The sequence below is a fragment of the Platichthys flesus genome, chromosome 6 (genome assembly GCF_949316205.1).
Source record: "Platichthys flesus chromosome 6, fPlaFle2.1, whole genome shotgun sequence".
NCBI lineage: Eukaryota > Metazoa > Chordata > Actinopteri > Pleuronectiformes > Pleuronectidae > Platichthys > Platichthys flesus.
The window spans coordinates 12,951,716-12,968,089 of NC_084950.1; the positions used below are offsets into that span (position 1 = coordinate 12,951,716).

Here is a 16,374-nt window from a genome sequence, read left to right on the forward strand (position 1 = left end):
AGTCAGTCTGTAGAAGAGGCGCTAACTCAAGCTGTTGTCGGTGCCCTCACAGCGCAGCAGAGCCACAGACACAGAGCGGGTGTTGTGGTTAAACCAGCGGCAACAACCGTCTCTGTTTGACCGACTCTACCTCATTCACCGGACAAACGAAGCGCGAGGCTCCGGTTCCTCGTCGCGCCCGGTGTCGCGCGCGGGCGGAGCTAAAGAAAGTGGCGGCCAACGCTAGCGCCGTGGCTAGCTCAGCTCCTCGGCAACAATGTCCGGTCTTCCACAAAACAACCTGGAGGAGCAGCTGGCGAGACACAGCACCGCCGCTCAGAGCAGGCTGTCTCTGGCCAAACCCAAACCCGGGTGAGTCCTCCCTCAACAAAAAGCACCGCGCCGTTAGAACCCATGCTAGTTGTTAGCTACGAGCTGTCAGCTATGCTTACTTTTCGGCACTATGCAGTTATCTGTGAGCACACCGCACAGCAGGAGGGTTAAGCTCTGCTAGAAAAGTGTATTTGCTCTTTACCACACATTCTCTTTAAGTAGTTTCACATTAGATATGAACCGTTTCCCTTCATCATGGCGACAGTTCACCACACACATAATGCAACATTAAAGACATGGCCTGTTGTACACTGTGTTAATCAGGATTGTTGTGTCAATAGAAAAGTGCACTATGGATTCTAAAACTAGTATTTAATCGGGCACTTAAGTTTACAACTTTTAAGTGATTCATTAACCTCTGATATAGTTACAGTTACCTCATCTCACCTATAACAGTTTAACAGATTGCATAACATCAGTTTTATTATATATGGAGGTTCTGCTTATGCAAGCACAGTGAAACAATAAAACAATAATTGAGGTTGATCAGAATGGTAAAATGGTTTGCTGTGTGTCATGAATTAAAAAAGACACCACAACCTTCACTCAGGAGCAAACCGGTCTTTAAACTTAAAACAAATAATAATGAAACATTTATTGTGATTATTATCAACACCAACTGGTATTAAACCTTTATCTATAATGTTTGGACATATTGTCTAGCCCTAACTATTAGTGATGCTACAGTAAATCAAAGAGAAATGCCACATTCAGACATGTGCCATTGGCTATTTTACATGCATTCATGTTTATAGTGAGCTGTTTTCCATCTGTGGCTGGTGGCGCAAGTCATACAAGTTGACAGTGGTGTGCGCTTGCTAATGCAACACCACACCTGCAAGCTCTCCACATCCTGTTGATAAGGCCAGCTGCAGAGAGAAAGAAACTGTTCTGGTGGCGTGAGGTTTTGGCCCTGATGGACAGCCTTCTGCCAGAGGGGAGTATTACCAACATTTTGCATCCAGGCCGGGAGCAGTCATCCTTCTATTCTACCTGTCCTGGAGGCATACAGGTCTCGGAGGGATTGAAGTTTGCATTACACCCCTGACTTCAGCTGTTCATTATGTTTTCCTAATTTCATAGTCGTGTATTTTTCAGGGCCTTTTCATTCAAAAAGAAGATCTCATCAGCTACGTCAAAGGAGGAAGTTTCGACCAAGGTAATCAGCGCAAATGCTTTGGCAAACAGGAATGTCAATGTCCCTAAGAACAGTGTGGTGACTAAATCTCTTTTGGCATTTTCAAACAAGCTTGAGGCACCTCAAAAGGCCCAAATCAACAAATTCTTCCCTGTAAGTTCAAAAGGCAAGTCAGAATCCATCAGCCCAGCAGGTAACTGTGCTCCTGCTGCTCAGACTCCTCCAGCAGTGTCCTGTATAAAGTTGACTACAGCTCCATCTATACATAACAGCCACTTTCCTAGTGAAAACGGCACCTCCACGATTCTGGATGCATCTCTTGGATTTCAAATGGATGATTGGGATGATATTGATGACTTTGAAACTCCTGCCAAAGGAAAAAACGACTCATTCAACTCAGAATTATCAGGGAGCAGCACCAAGCCAGTCTCGCTTCCTAATGGAGGAAAAAATGAATTCACATGGAAACTACACCTTAATGACTCTGTTATCACACCAGACTTAGGCAACTCGTTCTCCAAAAAGAATGGCCTCTCCAGAAGTGAACAGTCTTGTCTGGAAACAAAGGAATTGGAACACTGTGTCAACAAAACAGCAGATTCACCAGGATTTAGTTTTTATCAGGATCCAGAAGAGTTGTTCCCAGATGATTCCGCAATTAAAATGCCCAGAAGACATCGTCGTGCTCATCTGAAGTCTGTGATGAGTGATAATGAGGATGACAACAATGTTGTGGCCGAGCCTTTAAAAGAAAGAAAAGGTAAGATTCTGTTTGTTGCTGCATTTGTATTTTATTTTCACATTTGAGAAAACAGACAGGAACGCAATGGAGAATTCTCAATAGACGAATCCTTTTGTTTTTTTGTCTTTTTTAGATGATACGAAAACACTGGTTGACACTGCAGTAATAGAGCTCGATGACAAATCAGAGCCTGATGATGATAAGGACTACATCCCCCCTTCCCCAATCCCTTATACGTCTAAAATGTTAGAGATAAGGTCAGTTTCTTACAATTTTCCATGTTTTAATATTAAAGTCAGTGTGCACACATGTTTGAGTAGTACTTCATTTCAAACAGATCCAAAGCGGCTGATGATGAAAGCAGGGACAGTCAAGTGTACACCAAGAGACCCGTCACAACTCTGCATAAACCTTCTGTTCTCCACTCAAAAGATAAAACAAGTGGGTGTTACACATTCTTCACCTTTTACTCATGTACTGAGGACCTTGTTATTTTTTCCTTTTCATTATTGATTTTGTTTTTCCTTACCATGTCTTAGATGAGCAGCTTTTCAGTATCATGGAGTCCATTTGTTCTCTGGTTGATTCCATCCCGGAACATGAACTAATAGGTCTGTCTTATGGAAGTGAGCTTTTACTGAAGAGGGCTCAAAGGTGAGGACAATTGAGAAGAAAAGACATTTGTTGTTGTTCGTGGTATGTAATGATATCTTTGTATGACCGCTGTCATCTGCCTTTCTCATTCAGGAAGAGAATTCTTGCAACTGGTGGTGAAGCACTGTTCAGGATGCAGCAGCCAGACAGCACAGTGATTTCAGAAACCAGCTTAAAGGAAAGCTCCTCTGTTAGTTGTTATACGTCTAGTGGCATGTCTTCTAGCGGCTCTGCCCATGTGGACATTAAAAAACCTCTTCACATCAGGAGATCTCCAGCAATCTCTTTGGACTATGATTCTGATCTCTCTGACAGTATTATTAATGTGGAGCCTTTGCACAGAAAGGACAATGGGAAATTATATGTGGAGAATAATGGTGTGTGTGACTCGCCATCAAATCACAGCCTCACAAAACCATCTTTTAATTCCTCAAAGAAAGTGAGCACAGGCCTGGACGGCTCAGATCTCTTCTTCTCACCCGCGAAGCCAGAGACTGGTGTGAAGAAAAAATCAAATACAGCGGCAGTCACAGCTGCAGACAACACAGAAGCAGACGACTTTTACTTTGATGACTTCGACATAGATGACTTCAATGACTCGGATATCCCTGATTACTTTGATGAAGCCTCAACTTCTTCAGTGACTGGAACAAACTCCAGAGCTGTGTCTATAGTGAAAGAGGGAGGACCGAGCAAGTCTACGTGGGATAAGAAACCGACAACACCTGCGTCTGCAGCCAAACCTGCAAAGATCCGCTCCCCCGGTAAGTCAGCATGGCAAGGAATCATCTGTGCTTGTACTTATTAGATGTTTGCAATGAAGAAATACGATAACTGGCCAAAAATTCGCAAAGCACAGATTATTTTGTGCTATGTAAACAAAGACAACATTAAGATAGCTTGTCTATAATTTGTGTCATACTATTTATATAAAGGGTATTTGTAGCCTCTGTTTGGCTTTTGAATGTGTTAATTGCACAATATTAATACCAAGTAAAGCAAGCAGAGCTCATTAATTGGCTGTTGCTGTCCACACTCTTAAAGGATTATTCAGCACACCACGTAAAAAAATGTTCTATTGCTGTGTGGTAGGTTTGTGCATTTTACTGACTCAGCTTTATCGTCTTCCGTTGCAGAGCCCGACTTCAGAAACCCAGCCCATGATCGATTCAGAGGATTCAACTTCTCCCACTCACAGGAAATGATGAAGATCTTTCACAAGCGCTTTGGTCTTCATCAATTCCGGTTCAATCAACTAGAAGCGATTAATGCGACGCTTCAGGGAGAAGACACGTTTATTCTGATGCCCACAGGTTGGTAGACACGCACGGCAGAAACACACTTAGTTGTGGACCAGCTGCAGTGAAGATGTTTAAATCTCTTACTGACGCATCTGTAGGTGGTGGAAAGAGCTTGTGTTACCAGCTGCCAGCCTGCGTGTCATCAGGCGTCTCCATCGTCATCTCGCCTCTGAAATCACTCATTGTCGACCAGGTGCAGAAACTCACAACGCTAGATGTAAGTATGTTTGCTCCTGCTTGTGTGTTAGATGAGTCAAGTTTCTATATATCAGAAAGAACATATGTTATTTTTCTAACATTGTTCAGATTCCAGCAACAAGTCTGTCTGGTGATAAAAGTGACAGTGAAGTAGGGAGGATCTATATGCAGCTCTCCAGGAAAGACCCCATCGTTAAACTGCTCTATGTTACACCTGAAAAGGTGAGAAATGGATTGTTTACACTTTATTTACAACCAACAAGAAATCACAAGTTTGATTCCAACAATTATTTTCATTTCAGTTAGTAGTATCTGATTTCTCTAAAGTGATGCATCTTATCTTCTCCCCAAGGTCAGCGCAAGTAACAAGCTTATCTCCGCCCTGCATAACCTGTACGAGAGAGGCCTGTTGACGCGCTTTGTCATAGATGAGGCTCACTGCGTCAGTCAGGTGTGTTTATCCCTGCCTTTACTGTGTGCTTGTCTGCGTTATGTTTTTATCTTCGCAGCAGTACTTACGAATCATTCTATGACCTTTTTAATTTTTCAGTGGGGCCACGATTTCCGTCCAGACTACAAGAAGTTGCATGAGCTGCGACAGAAGTTCCCCAAAGTGCCCATGATGGCTCTGACAGCCACTGCCACCCCTCGCGTCCAGAAAGATATCCTCAACCAGCTGAGTATGACTCGGCCTCAGGTGTAAGTGCTTTGATTTCAGGCTCTGTCTAAGATTCTTCTCTCCACCCAACAATAACTGCACATTTTCTGTCTAATATGTGTCCAGGTTTACCATGAGTTTCAACCGAACAAACTTGAAGTATGCTGTGTTGCCCAAGAAACCCAAAAAGGTGGACGAGGACTGCATCAACTGGATCAAAAAGCACTACCCACGTAAATAATTCCGGATTACTTTATCTGATCCCTGCTCATGCTATTTTCAGAACACTTGGAAATGTTCAGCTCAGATTTGTACGTGAGCACAGTCTCGTAATGGAAAAGTGAAAACAAATCACTACCACTCCACCTGTAAAGCACTTTGGTCAACCAAGTTGTTTTTTAAATGTGCTATATAAATAAAATTGACATTGACAAATCATATCAGACTGAGCTCAAGATGTCCAGCGGATTAAGTTAGATCAAAGTACTTTAATTATAATTCCATATATAATAAAAATGCTTCCTGCACACATTAAAGGTTTTAGTTGTATTGAAGCATGTAAAAACTCATTAACTAACTCACTAATTTGTCAAATTCTTAATTGCGTTTGTAAGTAGCCTTTAATTAACAACAGACTGTTTGATTTTCATTTTGGGACATATTTTGTTAATAATTAAAAAACCCTTTGAATTTAACTTTTGATTATTCAGCTGCCTATCTGTGTTTCAGGTGACTCTGGCATTGTGTACTGCCTGTCCCGTAATGACTGTGATGCCATGGCGGAGAGTCTCCAGAGAGCGGGGATATTAGGTCTGGCTTATCACGCGGGCCTGAGTGACGGTGACAGGGAGTATGTGCAGAGCAAGTGGATCAATCAGGATGGCTGCCAGGTGAGGTCCCCACTCAATTACAATCACAGATAAATATGACTCGTAGGCGGTACTTGATACTGCATGTTGCTCTAGTTTTACTGTTCCTCTTTGTCTGCAAGGTCATCTGTGCCACCATAGCCTTCGGCATGGGCATTGACAAGCCTGATGTGCGGTATGTGATCCACGCTAGTCTGCCCAAATCAGTGGAGGGTTACTACCAGGAGTCGGGACGAGCCGGCAGAGACGGAGACGTCTCTCACTGTATTCTGTTCTACTCCTACACTGACGTGCAACGCATCAAGAGGATCCTCAGCAGTATGTGGCACAAATAACAGCTATCTCAAATCCTGTGAAATCACCCAAAGCATGTTTACTGTCCAAATGACTCACCGTACGTATTACTCATGTAGACCTGGTTGCAATCTTTCTTTTCACAGTGGACAGAGAAGGTGACAGACATGCCAAAGCGACTCATTTCAACAACCTAAACAGCATGGTGCACTTCTGCGAGAACATAATGGATTGTAGAAGAATTCAACTGCTCGCTTACTTTGGAGAGCTCAACTTCAACAAAAGCTTCTGTAAAGAGCACCCTGATGTCACCTGTGACAACTGTTCAAAACCCAATGTAGGAATAGTTTCTGATTGTTTATCTCGTATTCAAAACCTGCCGGCCTGTTTCCAGCTGAACTACAATTTGAATATTCCTGTCCGCAGCAATACAAGATGAGAAATGTTACAGAAGATGTGAAAAAGATTGTGAGCTTCGTCCAGGAGAACTGCGAGAAAGTAGGAGCGAAGTTTGGCAAGACTGCTAAGCAGAACCGGCTGACGCTGAACATGCTCGTGGATATCTTCCTAGGTACAGTACAGGCATCTGCTCGCAATGAAAAAGCATCTTTTGTAACTGAATGTTTGTAATAGGACACTCTGGTAAAATATGTTCACATCTTATATTTTGTCAGGATCTAAAACTGCAAAGGTACAGACAGGAATGTTTGGGAAGGGAGGAGCCTACACCAGACACAACGCCGACCGTCTCTTCAAAAAACTGGTTCTGGATAACGTTCTGGTCGAGGACCTGCACATTGTGTTCAACGGTCAAGCTGTGTCTTACATCTCTGCTGGAACAAAAGCCATGAGCGTGCTGTCAGGGAACATGCAGGTAATGGGTCATAGTCATACATCTACTTTAAGGCAGTTTGAAGAGGTAGAATATGACTCATGCTTAGTGAAGTCTTAAATATCAATCAGGGCAATGAACAATAACCAACACTTAACCTGTCCTAGGTGGAGTTCTGTGAGACAGAGAGTGCGTCAAGCAGCAGGAGAATCAAAGCTTCAGTGACCAAGAACGTTTCTCAGAGAGACGAGATGGTTCAAAAGTGTCTGAAGGAGCTGACGGATTTATGCAAGCAGCTCGGGAAAGCATTTGGCATTCACTATTTCAACATCTTCTCCACTGCCACCTTGAAAACGATATCTGGTAATGTCTGGAACAGCTGTTGACTTTCAAATACCACTACAGCTTATATGATACAACAAGAATTTTCTAACTTTTTCATCCTTTTTCTTCCCAAATGTCAGAGAAGCTTTCCTCTGACACTGAAGTCCTCCTGCAGATCGATGGAGTGACGGAGGACAAACTGGAGAAGTATGGAGCTGAGGTCATTCAGCTTTTACAGAAATACTCTGAGTGGCAGCTACCTGGTAAATGTCCCATGTTCTTTACACTTTAACACCTACCTTGTTTGGTCATGACCTTATCACATTGGTCTCTGATCACAATCCGGAAAAATGAACTAAAACCATGGTGATATTACAGCAGTAATGAAATGAACCAGTTCATAAATGTTCTCCATTCAAACTAAGACTCCTCCCCGATGCAGACATTACACAAAAGCCCGTCTAAAAATCAATCAACGATCAGGGAAACCAAAATCAAATGTAAACAATGTAACAATGAGTTGAACCTTGGTTTAGACTTTCAGGTTGTGAAAAACGTCACTTCACATTTTTGCACATTATTGTACATTGTCTCTGTAGAGGAGCCGGCTGCCGTTGGTGGAGATGAATGGATAGACACGACACGAGGCCGTGCAAACATAAATTACGACGACGAGGACGACACAGAGTCCTCCACCTACTTTCGTAATCAGTCCGCACAGGGACAGAAGAGGAAGAAAGCTCCGTCCTTCAAGAGTTCCAAGAAGAGAAAAGGATACAACAACACAAGCTCCAATTCTAAAGGGTCTGTATCGTTTGTCTCATTTTATATTTAGAAATATGATTTGCTTCAAAGCTGAAAGCTTATTCTCTTAACTACCTCTTTTTTTCTGTGGCTTTAGTAATGGCTACAACAGCAATAAGTCATGGTCATCATCAAGCTCCAGAGGAGGAGCGAAAGCTACAGGTCGAGGGTCCAGAAGCTCAGCAGGAGATGCGTCATCAGAAAGGAGGCCGGGCTTCCTGACTGCCCCGACCCCTCAATCCAGACAACGACCTTTCTTAAAGCCAACGTTCTCAAACATGAGCTAGAACTGTCGTCTGTGAAACTACTGATTCACTACTTTTCAAACCTGCTGGTGTCGGTGATTGTGTAGTATTTATCCTGTTTTATGTTAACATTCTGTACAGTTTTCATGGTGTGTGTCCAGATTTTATATTGAATGTTGTAAAATTATATTTGAAATCTGAAGATTTTTTTTCACTGTATATTAAAGTCAATTGAAGTTTTGATAACATTTATTGCTTCATGTCATCAACATTCAAAAGATTTGTTTTATTCTTGCTTTTTTCTTGCTGTGCTGAGTTTGTTGTTTCACAAAAGCCACAGAAGCACTTTTGTTTTATTCAATGTTTATTTCATGTTTGAATAGTTTCATTTAATGGCACCAGTTACAGGAGACTGTTGGAGAGAAACAATATTATACTGACTTGTACAGAAGGTTACCTACAGTATAAATGGATTCGGAATGGATCAGACTGAACAAGAGCTGGATTTGGCACATGGATTTATATATATATGTAGATGTGTATATACTTGTGTATGTGTATTTGAAACGTAATTAAAGAGCAATCTTCAATCCCAGGATAGAACGACACACCACCAGACATGAATATGCTTATACACTGAGTATGTGCACGGTTGGGTGAGGGGTTTCTCTACTGGGAGCTGGAAGAAGGCAGATCCAAGATGTCTTCTCTTATCATAAACCCCTCTGTGCATCAAACATCCACTTTAATATGACAGACTAGTGCCAGAAACCAGATTCAAGGAGCCAATTGTGTGTGAAACTTGAGTTTTGATCATCCAGATTGGTTTAGCAATTCACTTCCATCACATTCATGAAGTTTGAAGGGCAGCCAATGAAACTTAAGTCCTGGTTATGTCACATTCTTTCAAGAAACCTGAAAGAATTGATCACAACAGGGAAAAGGGACAAAATAACAAGAACACCTCAGAGTAAGGTGCAGTCCAGTGAAATATCTCCACAACAGAAAACCTAAAAAATAACCCTCTGTCACCAGAACAATAATTCCATCTTTTAATGATGGTGTTTGGGCTGGAAAAATAGGTGATTCAATCCAGTTCTGTGAATGAGAATCATGCATCTGCCTGTTTTTTACACATCTCTCCAGCAAACACTGATCCTCTCAACATGTATGTGTTTTATGAAAGCATTATTTATATACTGTTTGTCTAATGATTGATTAGAAATTTACCCCAGAATAAGAGAACTTTAAGCCTCTGGTATGATACTTCAACATTTCCCATCTGGCAACGCTGCCTCTGAACTTTGTTTATTTTCAGGAATAACACTTTATCATGCAGGTGTTTTTGTTATTGACTCCATCCCCTTTTGTTTTGATTCTACAGACAAGTATCAGTGCTTCATCTTCAAATGCACACATGTTTTTGCACAGCTGTACCTTCATTATTGCTTTTCAGGGGGACGGAGGGATTTATTATATAAACCATGGATGACATTCAAACTCGATTCTCAGTTCACACGTGGCCCAACCTGAATCCATCTCCCGTGAAGTAAAAGAAAACATGTCAACATGACTCAGCAACTGAAACCTTAATGAATTGTGAATGAAGTGTCCGTCACAGATTCGGACAGAGATGAACAGTTTCCCCGTCTCTCTCTCGGCCTGGGAGATGTGAGGAGCGGAGCTGCGTGTAAGACAGTGGACGTTTGTGTCTTTTCGGTCTCCTTTCCTTCATCCTTGCCACTTTGGTAAAAACTGTCAGGATCCAAGCATGGGAAGGGGGGAACAATCTGTCACTGAGCGATGTAAAGGAAACAAACACCCACACGAGACGTCTCCAAGGGGAAAAAGGATTTTTATAAAATGTCATGACTGAACGCAGCTGTAACTAAGTGTCTCAGTGGTCACATGGTTGTTAAGAGTACAGCAATTTGGTAACAGTGGTTTTCAAGACACAGGAAAAGGACATAATTCACCATTTGATTTTCAAACACTTAACATCACATCTTTTTGCTCTCACAGCGGATTATTGCTCCTTGAATAACGCTGCCTTTGTCTTTAGAAACTGTTGCATGTTCAGAGAAGCTACATAAGGCTGATGTGTAAACCTGTCCTGATGGATGAGAAACACCTCTGCACACTGACCTTTAACAGACGTCCTGCTAACAACTCGGCCTGGCTGCACCGGCCAAGTCACGTTGACCTTTATGTCAGTAAAAGAAGTAATAAATATTAATTATGAATGTACACACAAAAAAAAGAGACACTCACTCGCTCCTTGTTAGGAGAGCTGTGCTTTATCATTGCATCTGTGATAATGGATCAAAGTTTATTTGTAATAAATAAGCTCTGACATATGACTGGTTGCTTTCCAGCTCTGCTCTTACGGTCAGATGTTCCCGGTTCCCTCCACAGCAGATAATGATGGTTTGTGAAGGAGCCAGTGGGGTGGATCCAGCCACAACGCCAAAGTGCACGCTGCTCTGTGGTCGGGGCTACGACTGTAGCCGAGGACTGACAGGCTCGGATTACACAGGAGCAGATACAGAAGTAGGTATAGCACCGTCGGGGCTGCATCAGTGCAGCAGCTGCAGGTGCCGGTGCAGTCGGGGTGTGGGGTTTGAAATAGACTAAAAACAAGCAAGACAAGCAACCCTGTGCAGCCATTAGAGTGGTGAGTCACCACACGCTTTTTAAAAATGGCACTTTCAAAGGAGCAGACTGATCTTCTCATTTCCCTCAGTCCTCGCTTACATTTTCACCCCTTTCCACCTTTCCTCCTCCTTTCATAGCAAAATATGGAAATTGGACATTTTTTTAGTTCCTCTTCTTTGTCTAGATGCCAATTTCTGTCACCTTGATTTCCATTCCTTCTTACAAACACATCTACACTTAACAGCCTGCACTCGGTACAGGAGGTAAACGCGAAAAACAAACAAACTGATTTTACCCAGGATCCAGCAGCCAGGAGCGGTAACTGCCCCCTGGAAATATGAGGCTAACAAATCCAGAGCCTGACCGACCAATCAAAACACAGATATTATTTTTTAATATAGGTTATTATAAATATATTGATATCTGCTTTAATATTTGCTGGTGGTATAGAAAAATCAAGGGAATAAATTAACTATATTTAAAATGTTTCCTTCACCAAAAAAGTTACTTTTCTAGTCTCATAAAATGTTGTCATCTCTAACTTGTTATTTACAAGTTTGAAACAAATGTTTAGAGTTTCATTCATCAACGAACATTTTAACTTCCATCCCACAGGCTATTTTCAGCCCAATGAGATAAATTGACGACTTTTTTGTTGTCGTCGAAAAAAACTGAAATCACATTACACTGATATTTTAGCTTGAAATATGACAATAATTGTGAATTTTGTCAAAATAAATGGAAGTTAATGCACAATCACTAATCATCAATTAATCAGCTTCAGCTCTAGTTTTAAACATTTAAATACACTTTGGAATTATAATGAATTCTAACAGTTTTACTGAATTTTTAGTGGGAGGTTATATTTTTTCGCTGCAGACTCTGTGTCTCTGGTCAGGCTCATGTCACCTCTACAAACTCTTAAAGTACAAGTACAAATGTTAAAGTTATGAAAAGTGAAAATGTGATTTTGGATTATTTGGTATATTGGCATATGTGGTATAATGATATCTCCTTAAGGTATACTGTAAAAATACATGTTTAAAACCGGGTCACTGCTGGTGGAGGGATGAGAGTCGTTATCAGTGGATCTGGATAAAAACCCTTCCTCATTTCCATGAATTCTTTTGACCTTACTTGAAACACATTGCTAAAAAAAGTATAATTTAATCTTCAATAACAAAATAACATTTCAGTTCTGTTAAAATATACATGGAAAACTTCAATATATATTAGGAAACAAACTAATTTGTACAAAAAGTACATTGTAACTCTTATTCTAGTAATAATAATAATATAGTATAATACATTAACCTAAGAGCATGGTTGATATGAAACCTAAATAAATCATTAACTCTCCATACAAAGAAATCATTGAAATTCATTGAATTTCAACTTGATGAGAAAATGCAAATCAAATTAAATCAGAGAAATAAACAGAAAGACAAATGAGGACATTTCAAAAGTTCTTCATTATTTAAACCATCTATCTCTAGACTATGACTCTACTGGTGCCAGTGAATCTTTGCTCTTCATCGAACATGTCTAACCTCATCTGAAACGACTGCGTCACATAACACTATTGGTACTGATTTTATTTTTCCATATCCTTAGAAAAAAAACAACTCTGATCTTCACCAGTTCCCTTTGTACACGCTAATATACTGAAGTGTAATTGTGTCTTAAAACAATCCACAAAATTCAAAACTGAAAACAGTCTTCGACACCCTCTCGAAAAAGGCATTTGTTAATCACCCCCCGACTCTTCCCTGTTTCACCAACCTTCACTTTTATTCCTATTTAGTTTTTCCTGCTGTTTGTCTGATGGGGACGGATCAGTATCAGAAGATTTTATCATTACTCTTCCTCACATATAAATCACAGCAGCATATCGACTCTAACCTAACTCCCTTCCATCTCTTCATGACAACTTCCTCGATCACCTCGTCATCTCTTCTCCTCTTCTAATGAAAATACACGTTTGACAGCAATAAATAATAACTGAAGGCAACGTTCATCCATTTCGACAACTTCTCCAGCTCCTGTAAAGAGGATGGTTCAAAATCCTTCAGTTCTTTAGTTTCAGTTGGAATTTTTTTTCCTTTATGTTATTTGAAAAAATAAAAATACCTGAAATGACTTGAAATAAAATTAAAAAAATATGCAACAAAAATATGTCCCCTGGCTTTGTGGTAAAAAAAAAGAATGAAAAAAAAACGGATAAAAGAAGCAAAACGAGTTGGTGGTGGTTGGGTGTTGAGGAGGGGAGTAACTTAAAGTGGAGGAGGGGGAGAGAGACGTTGGCCTGGTCTTTTAGCAGGAGTGGTCCAAGCTGTGTGTCTGCAGGCGGACGATGGGAGAAGCAGGGTTCATGGTTGGGACGAAGCCGCCCTCCTCCATCCCTCCGGGGTCCTAACCGTCTTCTCAGACCCCCGAACAGGTTTACGAACGCTACGACCTCCCCCTCAATTGTTAATGAGCAACCCGCCCACCCAGCGGAGCTTGCAGGCAAACCACCGCCTGAGGGGACAAAAATATTCGTAATGGAACTGCTCAAACTCGGGGGTCTTGCGGATGTCACGTAAAAATGCTACGTCGAGGTCTGACTCGGTGAGGATGATGAGGAGGAGGAGCAAGACAAAGAGGAGTCCAATGGTGACAAGCAGCAAACGGAGGACACTTAAGATAAACTTATTCACCTGTTCCACCTCGGTGAGGGTCGAGTCCCCCCCTGCACCCTCCTGTGCGGATTTACCGTCCGCACCAAAATCACCCCCATCCCCGCGCTTGGCTTTGCCAGCCTCTGACTCCTTCTCCTCTTCGATGCTGCAGGGTGCCCCGTTGATCTGGCGCGAGACAGCCGGGTCCATGCTGTGCTCGGCCACCGGGGTGGGCAGGACGCTGCTGGAGGGGCTGTAGGCCTCGTCCGAGATCACCGCCGTGCCGTCACTGCGATCTGTGGCCTGGCTCCGGGAGCGCGGCATGAACGAGTCACAGTGGGACACTGAACGCACCGGCGTGGAGTGGGCACTGTCACGCAAGGACTCCAGACCTTGGGGAGGTGTTCAGAGAGGAAGAGGAGAGGGGAAACAAAGAGGAAGAAAGAAATATTAATGCATATTTAATAGCATGAGATACACAGCATACTGTAGATCAGGTTCTAAACGGCTGAGACGTCTTCCAAGCCGTTTGTCCACAGACACACTGTCTCCAACTGAAGAGCTGCAACCTGATCATGTCCCCAGAGTTAAGCAGACTGGGAGTGTGCTGAATCCTCATGACACAAATTACACAGGAAGTAAGGATCTTTCTCAACAGCCCCAGAGTGAAGAATATCTCAAAAGTATATTTGAGGAAAATATCAAGTAACTAGATCGTGCACCCTGATAAGATGTTCAACATCCATTCACCAAAGACCCTGAGCCCTAATCTCTATGCATGTCGAACAGTTTACAGTCCATCAGTGCTGCTAGTTAGAGTTTTCCACATTGTCCTTTTCAGGCCACTGTTATTTATGTTTTTTCATTAGAGTATCTTTTCAGTTATAATTGCTGCTGTGTCTTCCTCCTCTATATTGCTGCTATTTCTATTTAAATAGTGTAAACACTGTTGTTCTAAAATAAAAATTGTTGATGGCAAAAGATTTTTCCATGTGCATGATTTGGTCTAAAAGCTCGTACGAGGAAGCTTAACAGTGTTACTGGAGCCTCACTGCCGTCAAATATAAATACAAACCACAAGGATTATTCTTAGACTAAAGGATAAGTTTACATATTTTAAAATCCATCACCAGACATGAGATGAGTCTCATGCTCATTTGTACATTCAAAACCTTTTTGTTTCGCTGGATGAAAAGCAAACTCAAAGCAAGAGACAAAGGACTATTTCAGCTGATATGAGATATTTTATGAATGTATCCTTAAAAACCAGAGAAAACTCAAACAATCATCTTTTCTAAACAAATCGATCCAAACTGAAAAGGAACTAAATGAATATTTGACCTACAATATGGAGAGAGACACCACGATTAAATGCTCTGTTACAGTAAATGTAATCTGATATTGTGAGGAAGGAAAATGTAGGTTTAATGTTTATAAATGTATAAATGATATTGTATGGAAGTGAACACATTAAAAATCAAGTTATGTGTTTAAACTGATCCAAAATATATACAAATTCAATATCTCTATAAAAAGGTAGAGCAGTATCTTTATTATCTGGATATTAAAGGGAATCAGCAGCAATTTCAGTAGAAGAGCTCAAATCTGAGTCAGTTGACTGTTGGTTTTCCATATTGATGAACTCTGCCTACAAACAGTCAACAAGCCATCAAAGCATTCCCAAAATACAGCGCTGTTACTGTACAACGGCACCGTTCATTCTGAAGGGGAAGTACCAGCACATGAGAGCCACTCTACAGTGAGTGTACATGTCAGAGGAGATGAGCCTTTGCTGACGATATCACATTCTGCCCAACGTCAAAGCAGCAACATTACACCTTCACTATAAAGAGACGGGATTCAAATCCAGCTTTTGATGAGGGAGCAAATATCTAGAGGGACATTTAACAAAAAAAAATTGGAATCGAGCAGCACAGATTATGCCCAGAGTGTTAAGCCTCTACTGTCAAGTGAAAAGGAGGCATAAAGGTTGAGTGAGTGCCAGCAGCCATCTTTGCTCAGTGTTGATCTGCCGCAGTGAGGCAGCAAACAGAACGTTTTCGGTTGAATATCCCATTTTTGTTTTGAAATACTATAAATTCATACACAACATAAACACACAACACCATTTGAAATACTGTTTACTGGTTGGTATCAAACGTTGCTGCTACTCCCGACAGAGTCCCTCCCTCACTGCCAACATCAGTGAGCCAGAGACTGATATAAAACAGAGGAGGCGAGCGCCACCATGTGAAGCACACGTCCAGCCGCCTCAGAGTCCGTGATGAGTTTACCTGGAGGTTGGCTGGGCTGAACACAGGGCAGCGGAGTGCCAGGGACAGGGGTGACGCTGGCCGACTCCTGCTGCCCCGTCAGAGCCGGGTACAGGGGCAGGACGCCCAGGGCCTTGCCCAGCATGCGAGGCCCCAGGCTGAGCACGCGAACTTGTACATCCCGGTAGCAGTGGTTGATCATACGCAGGTGGACGTTCACCCGGGTGGTGATGCGGATCAGACACTTCACCATGGCTGCAGCATTCACGTGTGTTTATCCTAGTGTTACGGTCCCCTGTCCCGGAGTCCAGGCCACAGTCTGCAGACTGTCTGCCTCGGTAGCGGATAGCGGAGC

The 16,374-nt window shown here is 42.0% G+C and overlaps 2 protein-coding genes across 5 annotated transcripts in view; one reads left to right on the top strand and one right to left on the bottom strand.

Annotated features, from left to right (window-relative positions):
• Positions 1-34: 34 nt before the first annotated feature.
• Positions 35-8,681, top strand: blm (BLM RecQ like helicase). Of its 2 annotated transcripts, XM_062390332.1 has the most exons (22): positions 36-351; positions 1,471-1,531; positions 1,622-2,270; positions 2,386-2,509; positions 2,590-2,693; positions 2,792-2,906; positions 3,000-3,670; positions 4,043-4,219; positions 4,306-4,424; positions 4,514-4,627; positions 4,758-4,856; positions 4,956-5,104; positions 5,190-5,296; positions 5,793-5,953; positions 6,055-6,250; positions 6,373-6,563; positions 6,653-6,797; positions 6,901-7,100; positions 7,226-7,421; positions 7,523-7,645; positions 7,982-8,186; positions 8,284-8,681. In XM_062390332.1, exons 1-22 carry the CDS (start codon positions 257-259, stop codon positions 8,471-8,473), a joined length of 4,191 nt encoding a protein of 1,396 aa, XP_062246316.1. In that variant the 5' UTR covers positions 36-256; the 3' UTR covers positions 8,474-8,681. The 2 variants fall into 2 exon arrangements, with proteins under 2 accessions (XP_062246315.1, XP_062246316.1); XM_062390331.1 differs by having other exon boundaries at positions 35-351; positions 1,471-2,270.
• A 345-nt stretch (positions 8,682-9,026) lies between these two features.
• LOC133955479 (FERM domain-containing protein 5) overlaps positions 9,027-16,374 on the bottom strand; it is a 58,318-nt gene continuing 50,970 nt past the window's right edge. For all 3 annotated transcript variants that reach the window (XM_062390335.1, XM_062390334.1, XM_062390333.1), the window contains one exon: positions 9,027-14,138. In XM_062390335.1, coding sequence (XP_062246319.1) covers positions 13,552-14,138 — 587 coding nt within the window. In that variant the 3' untranslated portion in view covers positions 9,027-13,551. The remainder of the gene's footprint in view (positions 14,139-16,374) is intronic.

Bases quoted from the DNA above. Each gene is read 5' to 3' on its own strand.
- blm (XM_062390331.1), top strand. From the start codon at position 257: ATGTCCGGTCTTCCACAAAACAACCTGGAGGAGCAGCTGGCGAGACAC. The intron at 2,694-2,791 runs GTGGGTGTTACA...ACCATGTCTTAG, and splicing joins CCACTCAAAAGATAAAACAA to ATGAGCAGCTTTTCAGTATC. The intron at 7,646-7,981 runs GTAAATGTCCCA...TTGTCTCTGTAG, and splicing joins CTCTGAGTGGCAGCTACCTG to AGGAGCCGGCTGCCGTTGGT.